This window comes from Arachis hypogaea, chromosome 18 (genome assembly GCF_003086295.3).
Source record: "Arachis hypogaea cultivar Tifrunner chromosome 18, arahy.Tifrunner.gnm2.J5K5, whole genome shotgun sequence".
Taxonomy (NCBI): Eukaryota; Viridiplantae; Streptophyta; class Magnoliopsida; order Fabales; family Fabaceae; genus Arachis; species Arachis hypogaea.
Window position 1 is genome coordinate 141996 of NC_092053.1, and position 24658 is coordinate 166653.

Below are 24658 nucleotides of genomic sequence, written 5' to 3' on the forward strand. Positions count from 1 at the left end.
ATTTTAAAATTATTTGAAGTTTGCTATGATAAATAAATTAAAAAAATTACACACAAAATTATAAATACCATAGAATTAACTATAAGAAAATAGTGAAAAACTAAAAAGTTTCAAATCAAGACGGTTGATAATGACATGAACTCAACTAGAAATAAGAGGCGGACGAAACGTTTATTCTTTTTTGGTGAAAAGGGCTGAAGGAGAGAATCCGTATCTAAAACAAACGTTGAAAGAATTCGGGCTTTTGATAGTCAAGCAGTGTCGAGTGTCGAGAACTCTCTGGTCTTCCCTCTCATATTCATTCTTCTTCTCGACTTCTCTTGCTCTATCTCAACTTCATCATGAGTTCCTTCCACCACCTTCTGCCTTTCCCAAAAGAAGGAAAATATCTTCCTCGTCCTCATGCCAAGCAAATTGTTGTGCAATATATATATACACCCCGCCTCCATCCATCCAGGTCAGTACAATAGGACCCTAACATACGTGCGTAAAGCATCATCTAAACCTGCAGTCATAAGCAAATTAAACCTGTTTTATTTAAATTATTCACTTATTACTTCTGATTTGTCGAAATGGCTACCGCTACTGAGAAAGCCATTGGCATAGATCTAGGCACCACTTACAGCTGCGTGGCCGTGTGGCAGAACGACCGCGTAGAGATCATCGCCAACGACCAAGGCAACCGAACCACTCCTTCCTACGTTGCCTTCACGGACACCGAGCGCCTCATCGGAGATGCTGCCAAGAACCAGGTGGCAATGAACCCGCAGAACACGGTGTTCGACGCCAAGCGCCTCATCGGTCGTAGATTCTCCGACCCTTCCGTCCAGAGCGACATGAGGCACTGGCCCTTCAAGGTGGTCTCCGGCCCCCAAGACAAGCCCATGATCGTCGTCAACTACAAAGGCGAGCAGAAGCAGTTCGCACCCGAGGAGATTTCCTCCATGGTGCTCACCAAGATGAAGGAGATCGCCGAGGCCTACCTGGGAAAAACCATCAAGAACGCCGTCGTTACCGTCCCCGCCTACTTCAACGACTCTCAGAGGCAGGCCACCAAGGACGCCGGCGCCATTGCAGGCCTCAACGTCATGAGAATTATCAACGAGCCAACCGCCGCTGCTATTGCCTACGGCTTAGACAAGAAGGCCTCCAAAACTGGCGAGAAGAACGTCCTCATCTTCGACCTCGGGGGTGGCACCTTTGACGTGTCTCTCCTGACTATCGAGGAGGGCATCTTTGAGGTGAAGGCCACTGCCGGAGACACCCACTTGGGGGGCGAGGATTTCGACAACAGGCTGGTGAATCACTTCGCGGCGGAGTTCAAGAGGAAGCACAAGAAGGACATGAGCAGCAACGCGAGAGCGCTACGGAGACTGAGGACAGCGTGTGAGAGGGCCAAGAGGACACTCTCCTCCACCGCACAGACGACCATCGAGATCGACTCGCTCTTTGAAGGTATTGACTTCTACGCGACCATCACTCGGGCCAGGTTCGAGGAACTCAACATGGACCTGTTCAGGAAGTGCATGGAGCCGGTTGAGAAGTGTCTCCGCGATGCCAAGGTTGATAAGGCTCAGATTCACGACATTGTCCTTGTTGGCGGCTCCACCAGAATCCCCAAGGTCCAGCAGCTTCTGCAGGACTTCTTCAATGGCAAGGAGCTCTGCAAGAGCATCAACCCCGACGAGGCCGTGGCTTACGGGGCTGCTGTTCAAGCTGCCATCCTGAGCGGCGAAGGCGACCAGAAAGTCCAAGACTTGCTTCTTCTCGACGTCACGCCCCTCAGCCTGGGCATTGAAACCGCCGGTGGGGTGATGACGGTCTTGATTCCCAGGAATACCACCATACCCACCAAGAAAGAGCAGGTGTTTTCCACCTACTCGGACAACCAGACCAGCGTGCTGATTCAGGTGTACGAGGGTGAGAGGGCAAGAACCAAGGACAACAACCTTTTGGGAACATTTGAGCTCAAGGGGATTCCGCCGGCGCCGAGAGGGGTGCCTCAGATCAACGTGTGCTTCGACATCGATGCCAACGGTATCTTGAACGTGTCTGCGGAGGACAAGACGGCGGGGGTGAAGAACAAGATCACCATCAGCAACGACAAAGGAAGGCTGAGCAAAGAGGAGATTGAAAGAATGGTGCAGGAGGCAGAGAAGTACAAAGCAGAGGATGAACAGGTCAAGAAGAAAGTGGACGCCAAGAACTCACTGGAGAATTATGCTTACAGCATGAGGAACACCATCAAGGATGACAATGTTGGTGCCAAACTTGATCCTTCTGACAAGCAGAGGATCGAGAAGGCCATTGATGACACCATCCAATGGTTGGACGGGAACCAGTTGGCGGAAGTAGATGAGTTTGAGGACAAGCTCAAGGAGCTTGAGGCTTTATGCAACCCTGTCATTTCCAAGATGTATCAAGGTGGTGGTACTGCTGCTCCATCCTCTGCCGATGCTGCCCATGACAACTCCGCTGGTGGACCTAAGATTGAAGAGGTTGATTGAGCGAGCTTCAACCTTCAATTTTTATAAGCCTTCTTTTATCGCGCTAGACACTGCCCTTTGTCTTTTTTTTTTTCTCCGGTGTGCGCTGAATGTAAACTATGAATGAATAATGGTGAGGTACGGTAGTATCCTAATAGAGAAAGTCATATTCAAGTGTTGTTTTCTTTTTTTCTAAATAAGCACATGATTTTTCTTACAACAATATAGTGACAGAGACAAGTGCGAATAAATCAATAATTGGCATTTGCGGGGAATTAAAAGGCAAAACACTGCAGGAAGTTGTCTGCAGAATGAGGCAGATATTGTATGAATCAAGCCTCACAATATTATACATTGATTGGATCAGAGCACAATATATATGCAGCCGCTAATATGATTGTATATTTTTGTTGATGAAAAAACAGAGATGGACAATAAGGGTGCCAAACTTTGCAATAACAAATTCAAATGTAGGAACAGCAGGATATTAACTTACTTTCGTGGTGCTCCCCACTTAATTATTAGTTTGGTGTAGCCATGATTTTGCACACAAAAATAAATAAGCTCAAAAGATTTGTCTGGAATACTTTCGTGTCCATGCAACCATGCATATATATATGTGTGTGTGCGCGCATGTTTTTTTATTTCTTGGCAAAGGAATAAGGATTCGGTCGCCCTCTCTAAGACAAGGCTATCAACGACCTTTTCCAAAAATAATTATGATTTGACACCCTCGTTTTTTTATCTGAAGTTGCAAAAGTTTAATTTTTTTTAACCCAATCCTAGTTCTCACTCTCCCAAATTGCAGAGAGAACAACCTACAAGCTTCTCCTCAAGCAATCTTCTAATAAAAAAAACTCGTGCATGGTAAAGAAGTCACTGGTCCCCATTTTCTTCTCCATCTTCCACTCCCTAACCCTTTGTGCTCCTAATTCCAAAGACAATTAAATTCATTCCATCCGTCTAGTGTTGTGTTCTATACCATTCAATTTTGGAACCATATTGTTCTTTCAATTTGGAACTTTATTGTTCACCTCCGCCCTTTCACATTGGCCCAGTCAAGTCAATATCAACACGTGTTAGGTGCGGTGGCCCCAATTGTTTTTTCCTTCTTCACGCCCTCTTAGCCTCTAGTTTTTTTTTTTTTTTAATTTTCTGTGGTACAGATTGGTGGTAATGTAGTGTTATAATTTTGCTAAAATACACAAATGAATATGATCTCAATTTTTATTTGGGTGTGGAATATACAGTGATGCGTCAACGAATATACCTAAAATAACAGTTTTAGTGGATAACAAACAGATAAACATACTAACGTAATAAGGGCAAAATATTGATCCTTGGTTAACGGTGAACCAGTATTTTGTTGGTGAAGCACGTGATCAACATAAAATTGGAACAGGAGCGAGAGTTCAACTCTGTTTGTCTGAGTCGTCGCTCTAACGACAATGCAAGATTCCACGTCATGCCACAATAGCCTCTGACCCAATGGATAAGAGCTCGAATCGCCTACATTGACCTCTCACGTTTCTTTTCTATTTATACCTTCCGCTTCCAGATCCCATTTTGGATTTGTAGCGCCTTTCATTTTATCTAATATCACCTTCGAGTTCTCAACGAGGAAACCCACTATTTTAGGATTTAATCTCAATTCTCAAGTCTCAAAATTCCCGTGTCTTAAGGATTTCTGATTGATTATGGCTGTTGCTGGGGTTATTGGTGGTAATTCATGGTCATGGATGCAATTAGGATGTCAAGAAAGAAAACAGAAAAGACTTGAGATTTGTTGCTCCTCTTCTTCTTCTTCTTTGACGGATTGTTATAAGACCTTAAGAGTCCAACCCGGTGCGTCTCAATCCGAGGTTAAGAAGGCTTTTAGACAGCTTGCACTGCAGGTTTCATCCCCGGTCTCCTTAATTAATTAATATTTAAAACATTTGATAATTCTTAATTAATTAATATATTTGGTCTTTTGTTGTGTTTCAGTACCATCCAGATGTATGCAGAGGGAGCAAATGCGGGGTGCAGTTTCACCAAATCAACCAGGCTTATGATGTGAGTTATCTTGCTGAGCTTATTGCTTTTGTAATGCATGAATTTAATATTGATAATGCTTATGACGGTGATGCTAAGTCAAAATATGACCTCTTTGGTATGATTGATTTGAATAAAAATGCTGAGATTGGAATTGCTAATTGCCATAACTTTCGTGGGCCACATAGGTTGTAGCAGAATTTCGGATCTAATTGGGGTTTCCATGTGACTTATGTGGAATGCAGGTTGTAATGTCCAATTTGAGAGGAGAATCCAATGAAATGGAAATGGAAATGCACGAAGCATGCGAAGATGATGCAGGCATCGATGAAGCAATGAGGGGAATGAATGATCCAGATTGGGACCTGTGGGAAGAGTGGATGGGATGGGAAGGAGCAGGAATTCGTGATTATTCATCTCACATTAATCCTTACATTTGAAATTGCTTTGTAATTCCTCTCTCTCTTTTTTTTTTAAAGTTTAATTTCAATTATGTATTTAGTTAAATGCTAAGGCCCTTCTTCCGCCTTCAAAAGTGGTTGGGGTTTGTGTAGATAAGAGAGTGTAGAGCTCAAATGGGTTAAAGGTAGTCTTGACCTCTGCATAATTTAAGCCTATGTTAACAAAACCAATCAAACTTGAAAAAGAATAAAAACTTAAAAAGCTTCGTCACCCAATTGCAGTTTGATCATACTGCGTGTGATCTATATTATTATCTTTTTGTAAATAAATTCAACAAGATTAAGCAATTGCCTCCTTGCCATTAATTTTAGGCGATTCTTGTGATACTTCATTCAGCAATGTCTGTATTTCAATTCAACTTCGAATGTTGCTAAGAAAAGCCAGTTACTGAAATGGAGCTAGAGCTAAACGTTGTGTATGAAATAATAATTATGTTTTTTATTTTTAAACTTTCATATTCAGCGAGAAGAAAGAAAGGCTAAGAACCACTGGCCAACCCAAAGTCAACCTCATGCTCGGGTGCTCAAGAAATTAAAAAAAATAATTAGTTTGATGGTTTGGTACTAGATGGCGTTTCACAGTTAAAGACTCTCAGGTATGAGTCTTCAACATCATCACCTCCCTCTCCTCTTCCCATAAGTTTTGGGCCCGGCAACCTGAGATACTCCTTTGCTGCATCTTCGACTCCTTCACCACCCTTCTCACCACCATTTTCCATTCATAATTCAGCCGAGAACATAAGGCATCAGTATTTTCATTGGATTGCCAGCATCCTCAAGTATTGGAATGCAAGAGCATACGCTTCAAGGACTTGTAATTAGTCCTCTTCTCTTTTCATACACATTACTTTCATGCAAGTACATTTCGCATTAGCAATAGTTATAGACTTATAGCAACATAAAATTTGATTGTGCATGCCAATAAAAGAATACAAGCATATACTGAAGATGAAGATATCACTCACCACATCTTCTTCCTCTAAATAAGAGCAGGTTGGAATGGTTTTTACAAAAATGCTCTTTGTTTCATTCATGATTCCTGAGAGCTGAGGCATTTTAGCTGTAGCCCCTTAAATACCTATCATTGCTTGAACATATGTACTGATTACTGAATGAATCCATGGTCATTTGACGTTTTAGCACTTCCTTGTGTTCAAAGTTGTGGTTAAACATCACATGAAGTTCAAAATTCAGTTCTGTTTCTTAGTGGAAGATCTCCATGGACCATGGGGATCAACCCGATAATATCGGTTTCACTTACCACTCACTATATGGACATGCTGATATCCTTTTACTGTTGGATTTCAAAAGGCTGATTTCTGCGGAACTGCACATAGATAATTAAATGTTTTTATTAATTAAGAAGACCATGCTTTTTACACATATTACATACATATATTTAGATTATTCGTCCCCCTTTGCTCGGTCCTAACCTTCCCTCTGATAGTAAAAATAGCACTTACGTTCCATTTACACCCGTGAAATGCAATGAAGGGATACAAATAAATCGCGTTGAACTCTTTCAAAGTGAAGATAACCAGAGCCATGACATTTTAGTTTTGTTTTTGTGGGGGCAAAGGTTAACAAATTTTGATTCATCAATGCAGAAAAGGAAACCATATAATAATTACTTTCTCGTTTCCCAGCTTCTTTCCTCCAAAGAACAAACGAAAAAACAAGCACAGTATGTGCCAATAATAGCGAGTCACAGGTTTTATTTTAAAACAAGGAAAAAAATGAAAAGGATATGCTAAAATTTTGACCGTTGGTAGAGAGAGAGTACTAATATGTTTGAGAATTGTTTAATTAAGAAATGTCAAGTGGCAAGTGGGTGCAGGCGTGCAGCAACGGTTGGAATACTAATCCTTATTATTATAGTCTATAGTCTATAGAGAGTGCCAAGTATGAAGGGTGAAGGCATGATGAGGTGGGTGTTGGTGTTGGTGTTGGTGTTGACCCTCTCCCTTTGTGGTGTGCCTGTCAGCGCCACAGACCATATTGTGGGAGCCAACCGTGGGTGGAACCCTGGCATTAACTACACTCTTTGGTCCAATAACCAAACTTTCTTCGTGGGCGACCTCATCTGTTAGTATTCACTACTCTCTCTTCATCCTCCTCCTTTTTTTTCTTGACTCTTGTTTATTGTATGCATATGGTTTTGACAGCATTTAGGTACCAGAAAACGCAGTACAATGTGTTTGAGGTGAACCAGACTGGCTACGACAACTGCACCACACAAGGGGCCATTGGCAACTGGAGTAGCGGCAAAGACTTCATAACCCTCAAAAAGGCCCAAAGGTACTACTTCATCTGCGGCAATGGTCAATGCTTTAACGGAATGAAGGTCTCCATACTTGTGCATCCCCTCCCTCCTCCTCCTCCAGCTCATCCTCCTCATGCCTCCGCCCATAAGTCTGCTGCTCCGCGCCTTCATCTTCCCGCTCTGCTCTCCTCCCTCTCTTCTTTTGTTTGGCTTGCTTGGAATCACATCTAGAGACTTTCTCTCGTTTTGTGTCAATTCACACACACCACTTGCTTTATTTATTTTTCATGTAACGTATACTTCCTTGATTTATGTTTGAAAGCTCTCGGATTTCAAATTGTTGAAAATGATATGCCCTACTAAACCCTGTTAATAAGAAAGATATGCAGAATCATTCTATCCCTTGGTGAGGGACAGAATTAGCTATCTATAGTGTGCATCAATGATGCTGTTTCAATAGTGACTCACTTTAGTCTCTGATTACGACCTCAGTGGTCCATAACCGCGTGGCCAATTCAATAGTGTTAGAATTGTTTGTTAACCATTGTTTTGTCCTACAAGTGGAACTTTTCATTGTCAATCTCATCAAGCCCTAATTGACCAAAAATAAATAGATAAGTAAGGGAGACTATGTTTATTGCTTGGCCTCAAATTTCATTGATCTTTTTAGTGTGCATAACTGGAACTAGAATGATTTAGTTGAACTTCAACTATGCTTTATATGTTGACGAGTAGGATTAATTTTCTCTTAACATAAAAGAAAGTAAGAAACAAGTGGTGTATGGTGTCATGTTAGGGGAGCCCTTTTAAGACAATTTGATCTCTTGAAAAAGAAACTGCAACTAACAAATAGCCTTCTGCCCTTACCTATTACAATGAAGAGCTAAGCTACCCAATGCTGCAACCGCACACTCACAATTGACAAGGATACATACAATTACAAACAGAGTTTATGCAACTTGTAGGCTCTAGCGAAAACACCAAAAATAACTTATCTGATAGATGATATACATACAACATGAATCATTCAGGTTCCATGAACATCGCTAAACACCTAAACCTATTCGACAGTGCCCTTCTGTTTTCTCCTTGATCTGCTATATAATCTGGAAGGTGGTGAAGGGGAGAACTCAAATGGAAGTGGCGGAAGATCCATCTCCCCTTTCAAAATCTTAACGATGTCCCCAATATCAGGGCGCAACTCTGGAATTCTTTGCAAGCAAGCAAGCGCCAAGTTGATACAAAGGCTTGCTTGGTCCTTGTTGTAATGTTCCTTCAATTTCTCGTCCACTAGTTCTAAAATGTTACCCGCTTGAGCAAGATGCCTACACCAGCTGATCAAATTAGCTTTCTCAAGCTTCATGGGAGATGCCAGAACATGTAGCGGCCTTCTTCCCGACACAATCACAAGAATCAAAACCCCAAAACTATATATATCGGCCTTCTCCATTAAGAAGCCGCAGCCGCCATACTCTGGAGCCACGTAGCACAGTGTCCCTCTCATGCTGGTTGTGCTGCTGAGCTCGCGGCTGAAAAGATCCCCACTCCACATGTCACTTCCGACAGAATGAGTGCTCTTCTTCTTCCATCCTCTTCTGAAGCTGAACTCCCCATTTTGATCATACTCATTCTGACCACCCTCCTCTCCCAAGTTCTTTCGTTTGCAAAGGTAAAATCTTCTGCCCAGATCAAAATGGGGCACTTTTAAGCCTTTCTTCCACCTGGCTTGAAGACTCTTGAGCTTGCTGCTCTTCTTGCTCAATTCAGCAATGTGCTCTTCTTTCCACCACTCTCGCATCTTCCGCGGGTTCTTCTTCTTTCTCTCAACGGTGCTTTCCATACCAAAGACCTGCTGTAGCTGGGGTCCGTTTGCATCACTGGCTTCATCCATTGGATCTGATCTTTCCAACTCAGCTTTGTCGGTAACGTTACTCTTTGCATCGACCCAATCTGCGTTGGATGGGCCGATCTGACTCCCTATCCATTCCGTGACATAGTCTCTGCTGCATAATTCACCGCTTCCATCCTGTTTCCACCACCAGTCCTTTCCCCATTGCTTCCCATTTGTCTTGTCATCGTCCGCGAAAGAAGCATGAACTCCTGTTAGGTCCTTGCTATGATCAAGGCTAGAAAACTCATCATCATAAGGAACAAACTTGGCACTCCAATCATCCCCTCCCAAATCAAAAGTAGAGCTTTCCTTGCCTTTAGTATTTACAGTGGTGATTTCAGCTTCGGCGGCAGCAAGATTGGGATTGTAATTAAAAGAATTCAAGTTGAGAGGTCTAACATTGAAGCAGGGCCTGCTAATGCTATTCTTGGAGGAAGAGGAGGCTTGCAAGGCCATAGCGAAATCAACTTCATCAACACTCTGAGTGTGAGTGTGAGTGGGAGTATGAGTGTCGGCAGTTAAGTTACCTGAAAGATCCTGGCTGAACAAGTCGACAGCAAGGTCAGGAGGGTCGAGCTTAATCCTGGAGAGGCCGAAGTCGGAGATCTTGGCACGGCAGTCTGCGTCGAGCAGGACATTGCTAGGCTTGACATCGCCGTGTATGACGGGCGGATCACATCCAAGGTGCAAGAACTCGAGAGCCCTGGCAACATCGAGGATAATGGAGAACCTTCTGTCCCAAGGCAAGGTGACATCTGCATCTGCATCTCCAAAGAGGGACTCCTGGAGGCTTCTGTTGGCATGTACTCATACACCAACACCCTCTTGTTCCTTTCCACACAGTAGCCCAGCAGGGTCACCAAGAAGGGTGACCTCAGCCCTCCCAGAACCTGCACCTCATTCTGGAACTCTCTCTCTGCCTGCACCGTCATGGAGTCCAACCGCTTTATGGCAATCAGTTTCCCGTCCCTCAGTATTCCCCTGAACACAGTGCCCGACCCACCCTTCCCTATCACGTTGCACCTGTCAAAGCCGTTGCTCGCTTGCTTCAGGTCTTTGTAGGAGAACCTCTGCAGCTTCAACGGAGCACTTGCGTCGAACGGGATGGTTTTTGCTCCTCTGTGCACCACAGACTGCCACAAATGGTAAAGGAAGTAAAGCACAGAGCACAGGATCACAGCACAAGCTGAAATGGTCAGTGCAAGGAACACGCCCTTGCTCTTTGCCCTGCTAACACTTGCTGGCAACGCTCTTGAAGGCATGGCGATGAATGATGAGGCAGATGAGCATTCTCGTGTTTTTTTATTTTTATTATTATTATTATTATTGTTCCTCTTTTGTTTTGTTTTCTTTTCTTTTCAATGGGTATCCAAAGTGGATCGCTTGCTTTACGATTAGATAATCATCACTCCTCTGGCCTCAGGTCTGCCTCGGGCCTCAGGGGACGAGACCAACTCTATTCTACTTGATTTGTGCTTTCTTTTCTAATTTTCTTTTTTGTATATTGATTAATATCTATGGCTGTGGAAACTGGAAAGTGAAGTGAGAGATAGAACAAAAGGGAGGAATGCATGGGACCCGACCTGAGGTACTTTTGACTAAAAAGATAGCTATGCATCCAAAGTCATACATTACTTACATCAGGACCAAGGTAGGAAACCACGCCCTAAACTAAATACAAATGAATTATAATGTTGCAACGGAATTACGTCATTTATTAATAAAATCAAAGTGTTTTTAAACTGTTCAAGATTATGTCTCGTGATTATTTATTTTAAATTAACATATCCTTTGCTTAAATCATGGGAGGTCTGCACAGTAAGGCATAGCATAAACAACAAATCATTTTGTCTTGCGCGCTATCACTAGACATGAGCGCTCCTTAGAATGTAGAAAAAATATACTGCCCCTTTTTTATTCCCCTTTTTCTTTTTTTGGGACGGATTATTCCTTCTTGTTTCACTCTCCATAACCATACCTGTGACCTGTGGCATGGACATGGTTGGATGGATATCATAACTTCTTGTCTTCCATTATTCTCTCCCATTGGAGCTCCGGTCCCATGTTGCACTATAATACACCACAATACATACTCACTGTTCGCGATATCCTTATTATTTAGGTCACAGTTGAAGATATATATCATATCATTACGTTTCATATGTATTAGATAATAGAAGACTTGCGGAATAAACACGTTTTTATATTGTCGCACGTGTTTTTGTCCTGGGCACATCCGGCTTCTAATGAAATTTCACACGACGAACAAAAGACTTTGCCAATGTCATCTTCGGCCATGCGCTCCATGACATGTTTGTTACTTGAGAGCGAAGTTAGTTATTATTTCTAAAGAATGCAATCTTCTTTTTTTTTTTTTCTCTTGGGTATTCCTATACTTGTCATGAAACATCATTTAGAGAGTTGTTATCTATATCAAAACAATTCGCGGCAGAAAAGGGGGGCGGGGAAAAAGAAAAATAAGTTATGTTGGAATATCCTTAGAGAAATAGCTATTGTTTTTTCATCGTTGCATGCTACAAATATTCCTTTAATCTTTGAGGCTCTACTTTCCGGTTTCGAGAGATCATTGTTCATTGGGATAACACAAACAGCTAAGCAACGAACAAATAAAGTAAGAAAGTAGGTTTTAATTAGGGTGGTGTGATCGGTGCTCTGTGGCGTCCACTTTGTGGAGGGCCAAACCAAAAGGAATGATCTGCATATACAGCATGCCACATGTCTCAGTAAAGGTAAGTGCACATATTAGCTGTCTTAAGGGGGAACGTTGTTATTGCGCATTGCGATGAGCATGCACTCAACAAAAGACACTAATTTAATTACTTTTGAGTGCTTCAACCCTTGAACATATAATAATATTAGGTATCAATTATTAAAATTAATTTATTAATTATCAAGAATACATATTTAAATCGTTATGGAGTGTAAAATGTTTATGTAAAAATTGACTATTATCTTAAATTTTTATAGAATATATAGATTTATGTGAATATTAACTATTGTTAGAGGGTGTAATAATTTACATATTTATTTTTTGTTTTTTTTCTCTTTTCACTATCTTGTACTATCATTTATTATACCTATCATTTTATGATAGTAGTTAATTTTTACATAAATCTCTAATTTTTACTAATTTATGATGGTAATTAGATTTCACATAAATTGAATGTTATAGAAGGCTTATAAAAAGGGGAGTTGAATCTATGATCTTCTTTTATTTTAATAAAATAATTCTTTTAAAATAAATTTTCAATCTGAATCTATTTGAACTCAGCAGCAAAAAATTTATGAAACAATTTGTTTTTGTCTAGTGAATATCAGAAAACAGAATAGAGGAGGGAAGAGAGAAGCTGACACCATCATGTATCCTGGTTCAGTTGCCTTATGTAATGCAACCTACATCTAATTTCCACCACAATAGTGGTGGAATTTCCACTATAGTTAAAGTATTACATACACTAATTCTATAGGATTGACACAATTCTTTCACACTCAAGTTCTAACCTAACTTGACTTGGTTATGCTAATACCTAATTCTTCACTCTTAGTACTCACCCAACTAAGAAAGGGGTACCTCACTGGTACAAGATACAAGACACATAATCAACTTAAAGAAATTCGAAATCACTCTAGAATTTTCACTCAAGTGTATCACTCTGCCTCTTTCCACTCTTAGGCTTTGTCAATGACTCTCTCATTCAGCCTTTTACCTCAAGAAATTACAGAAAGATAAACATTAAAAAGAAAATTACAATCTGTAAAACATGAAGGAGATTGATGCTTCAACAGCCTCTTTGCTATGTGATAAACTAGATTTGCTTGCCTCTGATTTAGTTCCTCATTTTGGCGGAATGCTCCTTTGACTAGGAAGCACTGTCCAAGTTGATGAACTTCTTCAGAGAACTCTTCTCAGAACATGAACCTCAAAACACTTGTTATCTCTCCTTGACTTCAGAATCATGAAATATCTTCTTTTGTATCTCATTGCATGTTGTTGAGTCGCTCTCTCCTATGTCAACTCCTTGAGTTGTGTGCTACCAAATTACCATATCACTTTTTCCAGTTAATCCCCAAATTAGAAGTTTGAGTTTGACTTTCTCTTGCTTGACCGAAAGCCTCAAGGAAGTAAAGAGAAACAGTCTTTCAATGGTAAACCAGATCTGAGCCATTGAAGTACTACTTGGTCTCCAAAAAACAATCTTGGTCATAGCAATGTTTATCAGAGATCATCTTTCTCATATATCCCAATTTGGAGTGGCATAGAGTTGGAAAAAAGGAGAAGAAAGCACGATGCATGCAAGAGGAAATAAGTTACTTTTGACCTTTGCCTTAGCCTAAGATGGGTTGATTTTGGTGATTAGACCTTAATCTTTTGCTTAACCTTTCTCTTTCTTTTCTTCTTTGATGAATAGCTTAGAAATTAAGCTTTCTCTCTCTTCTCTGTGTTCTGTTTGAAGTGACAAAAGGTGAACGTTGCTTTTGGTGAAAGCAATTTGAAAAGATTTGCTTGAGAGATGAAATCGGGTTTGGATTGGTTCTTTTCAAGTTCAGCCCGTTTGCTTTCTATTCAACACCTTTGGGCTTTTATTGTTTTATAGCCCACCGACTTTAGTTTTATTTTCCATCCTATTGAGTTGCTGCTTTGTTTTTCTTTGGCTTGCAACACTTAATCAAATTCAATTAAAAACTAATTAGTTAACTAACCCAATAAAATAATATTTATCATAATCAAATTAATTTAGTTAATTTCTTAACTCAACATAAACTTTTATCTTTATAGTGGTTTATGTATAAATTTTAAAATTTTTATATTCTGTAATGATTTATATAGAATAAATACAAATATAACTATTTTAAAAAATTCGTAATCGGGTGAAATTTGTTTATTATTTATTTATTTATGCAATTTATTTCTATTATGATTTAGGATTTATGGTATAATGTTTATAATTTAATATAAAAATATTTTTTTGGCCAAATATCGAAAAAAAATTAATCTGTATGTTATAAGTTGGATATAATTAGCAGATTTATAGGATATAACTTGAATACAATTAGATATAAAGTCAAATTGGTAACGTTAAGGTCGCTTTAAACCTTAATAGCTTTTATATATATATAATTATGATTCGTTCAATTATAAAAGAACTTGAGAAAGATGAAAAAAGACATACAGTTTTGAACTTGGGTAAAGAATCATCAACTAATAGACATGTATTTTAGTTACCCAACAAGAACAATAATAAAATTAATTAGTTATTAACGTTGTTCATATATGCATGATGTGTATTTTAGTTCAACCTTGACCTACCTTGTTCATTTAATTTGCTGACTGATGCTTTAACCGTTGCTTTCGTTGGTAGTTAGTGCCCCCCCATCCCCGCTCCCCCCTCTCTTCCTCTCCGCAACCAGAAAACATAATATATTCTTTAGTTTAAATTTTGGATATACTGGAATTATTTTATCCACTTTACGAAAATGACCAAGTACCAGCAAGTTATTTACGTTTTCCACGTGTTTACACTTAAATTTTGGTCACGTATTGTTTTTCAATTACAATGCTTTGCCTACGCAATTTTGGTCAATTAAATGTCATGTAGAACCACACGCAATATTGATTAATATAAGCTGAGCAGATTTTGTTTAATGAATGAATTACATTTTAATTGATTTTTTAATACAAAACTAAAATATATATACAAACATTCGACCAAGTCAATTACCTACTATTTTAAAAGTCTGATGAATAAGAGCATGTAATTTAAAGATAGTAGTACAAAAGTCATTTATGCAATAAGTAAGAATTAATTTGAAGTTAAATTACATATTTCTCTTAGTCCGTGACTCCATGATAAGATAGGCAAGGCTACTAGGCTATTAACTGCACGGATGGCAGGGAACCACATCCTCATATCATATCACTGTGATAATCGGTGAGCTAATCAAGCACAAGGTAAAGATATTAGCAACTAAGTGACTAACCTTTGCGATTATCATTGATCAGCCTTAATCCGTTAGGTACATCTTCACAATGCTCCATGTGATGAACGAGGGAAGTGAAGTCAATAGTTCTATTGGCACTACATTCATACTTGGGAGGATAATGGAAACAAGGCTCCATGGACATGGCTCGTTGACAAGGAGGCTCTGGGACTGTTTCCCCATATGGCCTCTTCAGAATCCACGGCTTCAAACCTCCAAGACCATGAGCAACATACCCAAAAGTGGACTTGGGACTAGTAACCAATGCATCACACAAACTCAACAAATATATTTCACTCCATGCCTTAATGTTGTGCATCCCATCATTGGACTTTTGACGCTCTTCATGACTTGGCTGAGAAACTCTTATCACTTCTCCAGTCACTGTTGTGTTCATCATATACATATTTCTCAGCCTCTCCCCATATTCAGAGTATAATGATGCTACTAGAACAGCTTTTGAGATTGTGGCATGGTTCTTCAAAGAAGTTTTCGACTTTCCCATGTCTATTTCAGGAAGAAGCTTGTGCCTGAGGGTGCAGGCTATGATTTCATTGATAATAGTTTGATGTGATGCTCTATGAGTATTGAATACCCTAATCTGCAGGCCAATCTTCTCATTTGCCTTGGCTAAGTGCGCCTGATAGAACTTGCTGATTAATTCCCATGCCTTGTTTGATGGGTGGAAAAGGTAACGTCCTAGATGGTGAAAAATTGTGTCTTTCTGGGGGAACATTTTGCTCAAGTCTTTTCTAAAGGATGGAATCAGAAAAAGAGAAGGGACAAAATATTGATCTGACCATAAAATCATCACGGGAACTCTCTGAAGAACATTTTGACAATGATCACAATGGAAAAAGTTATTATGACCGTCATGGGTATGTTGTAGATTAAGAATAAGAAATGATGGAAAAATCTCCTTTGCATTGTATCCCTTATTGATTAGCATGCTTTCATGCGTTTTGATATGTTTCTGATCCTTCCAATATCGAAAATTCCTGGGCAATAACCATGAGGAATCAGCAAATGGCTCACAAAAGAGATCAGACATATCATCCCCAAATTTGACTAGTAGAACACGGTCTGTGAGGATAGCATAAAGAAATGCTGCAACCAGGGTTAGCATCCTGTTCCCTAGGCCATTGGAAGCTGTCCAGACAAGGTATTTGCACTTCTCACCTGCACCGCTTTTGCTAGATTTTGTGCTCTTTCCCATAATTTTGTCATAGGATTTGGTATGTGGTCCACAACTTCTATGAAGATGTTCATACTTTCGTAGCTTGGATATCAGATATACAGAAGGTTTGTGAGGGGAACGTTTGCGAAACAAGTAAGATTGATACCTACTAATGCATGATCCTTCATCAAATGTGGAAACTAGAAGTCCATCAAGGAGTCTGACACTAGCAAAGCCAACTGTAGATAGGGTTGAATCATTCTTCTCATCTTCAAATGAATGATTCTTTGAACCTGTAGTGTGGAAATAAAGATTTCTTAAATATTGATACCTGGATTCTAAATAATATTTAAATCTAGATTATAATGTGTTGATAGTTTACAGAAGTTATGATAGCTTTGACTCCATGGATGGGAATGAATAAGATGAAACCATGTTAGTATTCATTTTGACACAAGATTCAGCTAGAAATGAAGATCAGATTACCTTAACCAATGGTAACCTACTAATGTTGTTAATAAATGGAAATTTTCTCAAGTCCATAATAATAATCCAGATGTGGATTTAAGTTCAAGAAGTCATAAGTATGTTTCCTATAAAGTACAACCAGATACACCCTTAATAATTGAAACTAATCCTGCCTTGTCTAGAACAAGCACTGTACGATGAAAATAATAAAATGAATTTCAAGTAAGTATATCAGAAAATAAAAATAGGCTGAGATTAAGCTGCAAATACCAGCTTTACCAATATCTGCGTTTGTTGGAGTCTGAGCTTGTTCTTCTGAGCTGATTTGTTGTTTGCCTCCCAACATCTTATCTAACATACAAGTTTGAGAATCAGAAGTTGAGGACAACAGATGCAGTAACGGGTGTAGTATTTAAGACATCTGACAGTGGAAGCAAAAGATGAAGAAATGCTGGCAGAAAATGTTGCAAACAATTGCCTTACCTACCACATTCTGATCTTTTCCTTCCTCAACTTGAACTGTAGCATTGCGACGCCCTTCTTTTAAGACATTCGTAGTAGCATTTTGGGCCCTTGCAGCCAATATGTTAATATTGGAAACTCCCTCAACAAGATCATAGATAGAGTGTTGGTGCATCAGAGTAAGTGTGAATAAAATAGGGAAGGTTATGGAACCCACAACCAATAATGTTCTAAATCTCTTGAAACTCAATCTATCCATTGTCATTTTTTTAAGTTACCCCCACAAGTTCTACATGGCAGAGCGTTGATGGCAGAATTCAACCCCTTCGGAATAGAGGAGACACAAAACTTCAGGTATCAATGGATTTAAATGCTTCTGCCTAGACTAGAACATGTATACATCAAGGTAGCAGGAGAAGAATACCAAAAGAAGTAAGCTGACTGTGTTAGTTGAATAATGCACCCAAAAATAGCTGAATTGAGGAAGATACCAAAACAAACAGCAAAGGCATAAAGAAGATAAATCTCCTTTGTTTACAAGCGAACAAAAAGGGAGGTAACACAGAGAATGCAATTAAAATTTAAAAGGAAGCAAAGGGGAGGAAGACTTTGGAGGATAGAGAGTTTGAATGATGTTGTGGACGAAATGTTATGGAGATCAGATGCAGGACCTCCAACTCGAAGTGAGGTTCCTCAACTTTGCTCGTCTGTATGTGTGTAAAAAACGGAAGGATGAAAATTGGACAGAAAGAGAAAGTGTTATGCTTACTGATTAGGCAACTGATGCAGATTTAAATTTAACAATTATATCCACCAAAGGAGAAAACAATTTAACAGGTAAACATGCATATGGTCAAACATAAAATATAATACTTCAAGAGTCAAAAACCAATACTCAAAGGCAGGATGTGGGCGATATTACCAAAAATATTATAGAGACATGATTCAAATGAATACTGAATACAACTCTAGCGACCACAAAACGGTTTTGGCATGAAGCTATTATCCAAGATCTGAAAAACCAGAGTATATTCTTTAAATTGTGTCTTGAAGAAAATTTGAGTGCAATAAAAGACAAGAATGAGAATGTTTGCCTTCAAAGGGCAAATTAATAAACTTAAATCCTTACAAAATCTCTTCTACCAAATTGTGCTTTTTCAGAAGCTTTATAGGCATCAATCGTCTTCATCACTCCTCCTCTTTGGGTTCTGGTATTTTTCCTCTATTATATTTGCCATAATTAAGGCAGTGTCAACTAGCTTCTTGATGTTAGGAACTTGATAATTCTGGGCCACATAAACCCCCAAAGGCTGTCAGCATTTGTTTAAGATCAAATGAAAAGTGTTCTTAGAGATTTTGTGTGGTGGACGATCATAAAATAAAAATGAACAGAAAGAAACAAAAATGAATGTATATTCTGAGATCAATCTTCCACAAGTAAATCACAGAGAATTTATATAAATGAAAATAAAAGAGAATCAGCTAAGTAAAACTATTGCTCGAACTGGAGTGAACATTCAGGTTACATTACCGCATCACTAATTCACTACCACCTAATCCCACTGTCAAATCCGCTGCAACGCAGGGACTGAAGAACCTGCTCTACTTATGGATTGCAAGCCCTATCAAATTGCAATCCACCTTCTTCCTTGCTTCCCTTTCCATACTCAATTTTCCCTCCTTTTTTGGGCATATTTTACCTTATCATATAAATATCACCCCAATTTACTGATTGGGGTTTAAATATGAGGGAAAAACAATTAGGAAGTTAAAAATCAACTTAAGAATAAGACGTGGTTTTAATTTCTTTTTGGCATAATTTGGTGAGTTAAGAAAAACAGGAATTTGACCTCTGATTCCTTCATCAGTAAGTACTTACGACAGGTAAGGGGTGTCCCTGGTTTCAATTTGAATTGGTTTGGAGCTGAAATGTAATCTGATCTAAATACTATTGTTTGTTGTGGTTCAGTTTGAAGTTGACTAAACTGAATGTTTCCAAAGGGTTTAACAGAACCAGCAAAGATTCTGAGAAATATTCGTTGATTCAATAATCGGTATTCCACAAAATCATATGAAATGAAGTCACTAGCATTGAAGTAGATTTGGAGTTACGATTCATCAACAAAATTCATGTTCAAAGTTAACAAGCTCCTTAATGGATCACACGCAGACACTAAGGCAAATCAACTGATTAAGTTGGAAATACTCACGAAAAGCAAACAATGGTGGATGGAAGTAAGTATTATATAACAGAGCTGATCTTGGCGTGGCTGTCCACCAACATAGGAGGTTCTGCAGTTAACGGCACTTCCGGCTGGAATCGGGCGACGGCAGTGACAACCTGGAACTTGAAGGTCTGCAATGGAGGTCGCATAACTAAACGTCGAGGGAAGTGGCAGTTATAATCCGGGTCGGGTTTGGGAATGGAAGTTCGTTTCCTTGGGATCTGGGCCGGTTTGTTGGCCCGGGTTCTGTCCAAAAACAGAAAGAGACAACACGAATATAAAAAATTCCTAATTTCAAACTATGACCAACAAAAAAAAAAAGAGAAGTGATAAATGAATTAAGAAAAATACTTGTTGAACCTTAACAATAACCAAACTAGAATTAAGGGATGAAAATAAAATAAGTTATTAAAAATAAGTTAAATGAGGCTTGCAAAAAATAAATAAATAAATAAAAGCAAGTGTAACTATAATGTCGGAGAAAACATACAGCCATCATAAGTGTCTTAAATAATCAAATGAGGTAGAGAGATGAATCTTGATGCATGTTTTTCTTCTCTTTCTCTACTTGTGGATCTCTTTTTGGTTTTGTATTCTTATGATTGTCATTCCCATGCACGCAGACTCATCTGCTTGTTCGAACATCGGTATTAATTATATGTATTAAGTTCATCTTCAAATCATAGATATGTTCAATAATTAATATAATTTAGTTGTTGATCCCGTCTTTTATCTTTGGGCATTTGGTATTAAGAATATCAGAGACACATGCATATGCAATCGTTATTTTTTTCACGGCAATATCTATCTGTCTGCTTTGCAATTGTACGTAGGAGCGTTAAACTGCTTGTAATCTTCAAAATGTTTGATTGATTGCATGTCACATAGTAATAGGAGAGCTTTACTAGCAATTATCCAATAATTAATAATGCAATGTCATCTATGTGCATTAATAATTCTTATTTGATTTGGCGTATGCGCTTGATACAGCATATATAGAAATAGATGAGGAAACTAAGATTTAATCTAAAGGGACTAGGGCCGCTTCCTCCGACTGGTGGGAGTGGCGGAATAAGGAGAAACGACAATGCATCAAAATCTTTTGGGGTAGGAATGAGAAGGGGATCGAATGGGCTAAGAGTACTTGGGAGATCCCTGAAAAGTGGAGTGACGTGGGCATCAGTGTTTCCGGAAGATCTTAAAGTGTCTGAGAGAAAAATATTTGACCCTCAAGACAAGACTCTTCTGCAGTGGAATAAATTCTTTCAAGTTTTGTGTATCATATCTGTATCTTTTGATCCCCTTTTCTTTTATCTCCCATATTTCAATCACAAATCATTCTGTCTCGCCATAGACAGCAGCCTGGCAAGCTATGCAGTTACACTCAGAACAATCTTCGATGCTATCTACATCCTTCGCATAAGTTTCCAGTTTCGCACTGCTTTCATTGCGCCTTCTTCTCGTGTCTTTGGACGAGGTGAACTCGTCATAGATCCTGCAGAGATTGCTAAGAGATATTTGCAACGTTACTTCATTGTTGACTTCCTCTCTGTGTTGCCTTTGCCACAGGTTATTAGTTTTTGTTTTGTTTCCTTTCAATTCGGAAATTAATTAAATATTATTGAGTCAATCATTTTTTGTCATGCATGTAGATTGTCGTGTGGAGATACCTTCATGATCCAGCGCGCACAAAGGTATTAGCTACAAAAACGCAACTGTTGAACATTGTCATCCTCCAATATTTTCCAAGATTTCTACGCTTTCTACCTTTGGCCTCAGAGATTAGCAAGACAGCAGGTGTTTTTTCGGAGAATGCTTTGGTCGGCGCCGCATATTACTTGACCTGGTACATGCTTGGCAGCCACGTAAGTGCATCTTAATTAATTGCAACCAAAGTTCATGCAAACTTTACTAGCTACTATGCCTATTATTACTATACATCATCAACCTTCTTGTGATTCTAATGTGCAATGCTCATGTCACAGATAACTGGGTCTGTATGGTACTTATTAGCTGTAGAACGTAATGACACGTGCTGGAGGAATGCTTGCATGGAGGAAGAGCGATGTTTCACGCATTTCTTGTACTGTGGGGGTTCAAATAAGCGTGCTACTGGCTATGAAGAATGGAGAAAGATTAGCCCAACGATTCTTAGGAATAAGTGTTCCGCTGATGATGACGACGCCCCATTTGACTATGGAATTTTCAATCAAGCAATAACATCTAATATTGTTGCATCAATCAATTTCTTTCCTAAACTATGTTATTGTTTATGGTGGGGTGTCCAAAACATAAGGTATTTTCCTAATCAAGCTAGCGTTAATGTATTGATGATTGAGACTTGTTAAGTAGTGTGTTTGAAGGTGTCTATCTGTTAACAGGTTTTACTAAGCTAAGAAGATTCATTCTATTTTGCTTTACGCAGCACACTTGGTCAAGGGCTTCAAGCTAGCACCTACGTTGGAGAAATTCTGTTTTGTATTATATTAGCTGTTTTGGGGCTTGTCCTTTTTGCTGTTTTGATTGGAAAGATGCAGGTAAATGCATGCCAATAAGTGTGGATGAAAAGGTTTCTATAATAATAATTTATTTTGGTCTTGTATCCAGAACTTTCTTCAATCGATGTCTGTCCGTCTAGAGGAAATGAGGATCAGAAGACGTGACTCAGAGCAATGGATGCACCACCGCTTGCTTCCACCAGAGCTAAGGGAAAAAGTTAGACGCTATGATAAATGTAAATGGTTTAACACACGTGGAGTAGATGAAGAGAGTTTGGTTCAGAAACTTCCCAAAGATCTGAGGAGAGACATCAAAAGATACCTTTGTTTGAATTTGGTCAGAAGGGTAAGCTAAGTAGCTATATATATATATATATATAAGCAAAGCATGTGTATGAATGTATTATACATTGATAGATGATGATGCATGGATGGATGGATGATCAGGTTCCTCTGTTTGCCAACATGGATGAGCGGTTGCTGGATGCGATATGCGAGCGGCTGAAGCCGTGTTTGCATACAAAGGGGACGTGCATAATAAGGGAAGGGGATCCGGTGAATGAGATGCTGTTCATCGTACGTGGGCAACTTGAGAGTGTGACGACGGACGGCGGAAGAAGTGGATTCTTCAACAGAGGTTTTCTGAAAGAAGGTGACTTCTGTGGAGAAGAGCTGTTAACATGGGCACTGGACCCAAAATCATCGTCGAATTTACCGTCATCTACAAGGACTGTGAAGGCCATGGATGAAATGGAAGCATTCGCTTTGGAGGCAGAGGAGCTCAAGTTTGTTGCTTCCCAGTTCAGGCGCCTTCACAGCAGGCAGGTTCAGCACACATTCCGTTTCTACTCCCAACAGTGGCGGACTTGGGCTGCCATCTTTATCCAGGCTGCCTGGAGGCGCCACCAGAGGAGGAAAATTGCATCCCTGCACCACATCAACAAGCCTGATGATGACGACGATGATGATCAATCCCATCATGATGATGACAACGACGACGATGATGATACAAAGGCCTTGATTCCATCTTCTTCGTCTTCATCTTCTACTGCTAATACTACTACTACTGCTGCTGCTGCTACTTCTACTATGCTTATTGGGTTAGATTCGGCTATGTATGCTTCCCGGTTTGCAACTAATCTGCGTGGGCAGAGGCCCCGTTCTTCCAGTTCGGAGGGCATCAGCCTTCCCCTCCAAAAGCCTCGAGAACCCGACTTCAGCCATCTTGATGATGATGACCCACGCTAATAATCACTCCCATCAATCACTTCTTCAGCTGCTTCCCCAACAACAATATTACATTTATTTTTGTATTTATTTTTTTCATTAATACAAAATATCGTACACCGAACCCCACCTATGTATATTAATAAATCAAATTAGTTACTTCTCTAGGATTTTCATTCGGTTCAACCTTGATATTGCATTCACAATATGGATAATAATTTCCATCTCTGGGACAAAAATATTTAAACAAGATAGATACTCTAACCAACTTTATAATTATTATGTTTATGTGAAAATATTTTTTTAAATTTTTGAATAATAGGATTAGATTTTGATATGTTATAAAAGTGTTATTTTTATTTAAAGGATGACTAAATAAATAAAACGAAAATATTTAATAACAAAAAAAATTAGCTAAAATCAGTCACAATGTATTTTATTTAGCATTTGTTAATTGTTACCGTGATTAATAAATGTTAAATACGATAAATTTTGACTGTTTTTTTGTCCTTTTAGTATTATGATAAATAAATTACACTTTTAAATAAAAATTTTTCATTAAAAAAAATATTTTTAGCATCTTTATTTAAATAAACGGAAAAGCTCTGCATACAAGCCATTAGGGCTTGTATGCTTTACAAGTTTATTAAATAATAAACTTAAGATACTCGCTCCTCCAGCTACGTTGATTACACGCGCTATATAATATGCCGCGTATATCTAACTTCCAAATTTAAAATATTTGTTTCCTTCTTCGTTTTCGTTATTTTGAGATTTGGTTGTTCTTCTTCTCGCGCGTTTTTGCTCATTCTTCTCCATCGATCTTTTCCTCTTCTTTTCTCACTGGTATGTTCTTCGTTTACGTTCTCTTTTTCTCTCTCTGCAACTCGAGCTTCGTTTTCTCTGTTGATTTGTTGTTTTCTGAAATCAAAGTTCGAACTCGTTTTGAAGATAATGGATCCTTCAAGCTCAGATTCTGCGCTGAATCCAGGCGATGTGGATTATGAATTTGAATCTAACGAAGTTCCTGAGGTTTGATTTACAGTAATTTGTATAGCATTGTGTAGTTTAAAAATTGCTGAACATTGTTTAATTATCTGAAATTTATAGCAGACGCTCGGGTGTAGATCAATCTGTTCTTTGGGTGTATTTTAGCTATTAGTGTGGGTGTATATACACTTTACTGGTTTTTTGTTATTTTTAATTGAGTTGTTGTTGTTCAGTTGTATTATATGTATTATATTAGACATGATTGTGTGTGTTTTTAGTTTTTGAGATGGTGTATTCTGCAGTCTGTGTATTCACAGTTTATGGCTTTAAAGGTCATTCTGTAGTTGAGTTGTTTCGGTTCGGGTGTATCATATAAGACATGATTGGGTGTATTTTGTATCATATCTGTGGGTGTATTCACAGTTCTGACACGGTTTATTGTGCAGCCTCTCTCTGTTGTTGATGACGAGCTTGTT

The 24658-nt window shown here is 39.0% G+C and overlaps 6 protein-coding genes across 55 annotated transcripts; 4 read left to right on the forward strand and 2 right to left on the reverse strand.

Annotated features, from left to right (window-relative positions):
- The first annotated feature begins 206 nt into the window (after positions 1 to 206).
- On the forward strand, positions 207 to 2709 carry LOC112771057 (heat shock 70 kDa protein 5). The gene has a single exon (XM_025815634.3). The coding sequence runs from the start codon at positions 573 to 575 to the stop codon at positions 2505 to 2507; it is 1935 nt and encodes a 644-aa protein (XP_025671419.1). The 5' UTR covers positions 207 to 572; the 3' UTR covers positions 2508 to 2709.
- A 1095-nt stretch (positions 2710 to 3804) lies between these two features.
- Positions 3805 to 5197, forward strand: LOC112771059 (chaperone protein dnaJ 8, chloroplastic). Its single transcript, XM_025815637.3, has 3 exons — positions 3805 to 4381; positions 4473 to 4541; positions 4766 to 5197. Exons 1-3 carry the CDS (start codon positions 4184 to 4186, stop codon positions 4958 to 4960), a joined length of 462 nt encoding a protein of 153 aa, XP_025671422.1. The 5' UTR covers positions 3805 to 4183; the 3' UTR covers positions 4961 to 5197.
- LOC112771058 (early nodulin-like protein 17) lies at positions 4822 to 10623 on the forward strand. The gene is made up of 3 exons (XM_072225229.1): positions 4822 to 4969; positions 5445 to 7066; positions 7147 to 10623. Exons 2-3 carry the CDS (start codon positions 6886 to 6888, stop codon positions 7473 to 7475), a joined length of 510 nt encoding a protein of 169 aa, XP_072081330.1. The 5' UTR covers positions 4822 to 4969; positions 5445 to 6885; the 3' UTR covers positions 7476 to 10623.
- On the reverse strand, positions 8049 to 10397 carry LOC112771056 (putative receptor-like protein kinase At1g80870). The gene is given in 2 exon segments (XM_025815633.3): positions 8049 to 9932; positions 9935 to 10397. Coding segments are annotated over 2 exon segments (2091 nt in total). The 3' UTR covers positions 8049 to 8304.
- A 4167-nt stretch (positions 10624 to 14790) lies between the features above and the next one.
- On the reverse strand, positions 14791 to 19624 carry LOC112771028 (galactoside 2-alpha-L-fucosyltransferase). Of its 50 annotated transcripts, none has more exons than XM_072225258.1 (7): positions 19453 to 19616; positions 18372 to 18528; positions 18165 to 18255; positions 17667 to 17949; positions 17268 to 17566; positions 17051 to 17131; positions 14791 to 16605 (listed from the first exon to the last, which is right to left on the reverse strand). In XM_072225258.1, the coding sequence occupies exons 6-7, from the start codon at positions 17124 to 17126 to the stop codon at positions 15131 to 15133; spliced, it is 1551 nt and encodes a 516-aa protein (XP_072081359.1). In that variant the 5' UTR covers positions 17127 to 17131; positions 17268 to 17566; positions 17667 to 17949; positions 18165 to 18255; positions 18372 to 18528; positions 19453 to 19616; the 3' UTR covers positions 14791 to 15130. The 50 variants fall into 50 exon arrangements, with proteins under 50 accessions (XP_072081359.1, XP_072081332.1, XP_072081365.1 ...); XM_072225231.1 differs by having other exon boundaries at positions 17264 to 17566; XM_072225264.1 differs by having other exon boundaries at positions 18372 to 18552.
- Positions 19625 to 20354: 730 nt separating this feature from the next.
- LOC112769115 (putative cyclic nucleotide-gated ion channel 8) lies at positions 20355 to 23333 on the forward strand. Its single transcript, XM_025813529.3, has 6 exons — positions 20355 to 21036; positions 21120 to 21332; positions 21453 to 21763; positions 21893 to 22004; positions 22075 to 22311; positions 22413 to 23333. The coding sequence occupies exons 1-6, from the start codon at positions 20473 to 20475 to the stop codon at positions 23211 to 23213; spliced, it is 2238 nt and encodes a 745-aa protein (XP_025669314.1). The 5' UTR covers positions 20355 to 20472; the 3' UTR covers positions 23214 to 23333.
- The last annotated feature ends 1325 nt before the right edge of the window (positions 23334 to 24658 follow it).

Bases quoted from the DNA above. Each gene is read 5' to 3' on its own strand.
- LOC112771058 (XM_072225229.1), top strand. From the start codon at position 6,886: ATGAAGGGTGAAGGCATGATGAGGTGGGTGTTGGTGTTGGTGTTGGTG. The intron at 7,067-7,146 runs GTTAGTATTCAC...TGGTTTTGACAG, and splicing joins CTTCGTGGGCGACCTCATCT to CATTTAGGTACCAGAAAACG.
- LOC112771028 (XM_025815582.3), bottom strand. From the start codon at position 17,507: ATGACAATGGATAGATTGAGTTTCAAGAGATTTAGAACATTATTGGTT. The intron at 17,132-17,263 runs GTAAGGCAATTG...CTTGTATGTTAG, and splicing joins AAAAGATCAGAATGTGGTAG to ATAAGATGTTGGGAGGCAAA. The intron at 16,606-17,050 runs GTATTTGCAGCT...TCCACACTACAG, and splicing joins CGCAGATATTGGTAAAGCTG to GTTCAAAGAATCATTCATTT.
- LOC112771059 (XM_025815637.3), top strand. From the start codon at position 4,184: ATGGCTGTTGCTGGGGTTATTGGTGGTAATTCATGGTCATGGATGCAA. The intron at 4,382-4,472 runs GTTTCATCCCCG...GTTGTGTTTCAG, and splicing joins TTAGACAGCTTGCACTGCAG to TACCATCCAGATGTATGCAG. The intron at 4,542-4,765 runs GTGAGTTATCTT...TGTGGAATGCAG, and splicing joins AAATCAACCAGGCTTATGAT to GTTGTAATGTCCAATTTGAG.
- LOC112771057 (XM_025815634.3), top strand. From the start codon at position 573: ATGGCTACCGCTACTGAGAAAGCCATTGGCATAGATCTAGGCACCACT.
- LOC112769115 (XM_025813529.3), top strand. From the start codon at position 20,473: ATGAGGAAACTAAGATTTAATCTAAAGGGACTAGGGCCGCTTCCTCCG. The intron at 21,764-21,892 runs GTATTTTCCTAA...TGCTTTACGCAG, and splicing joins TGGGGTGTCCAAAACATAAG to CACACTTGGTCAAGGGCTTC. The intron at 22,312-22,412 runs GTAAGCTAAGTA...ATGGATGATCAG, and splicing joins GTTTGAATTTGGTCAGAAGG to GTTCCTCTGTTTGCCAACAT.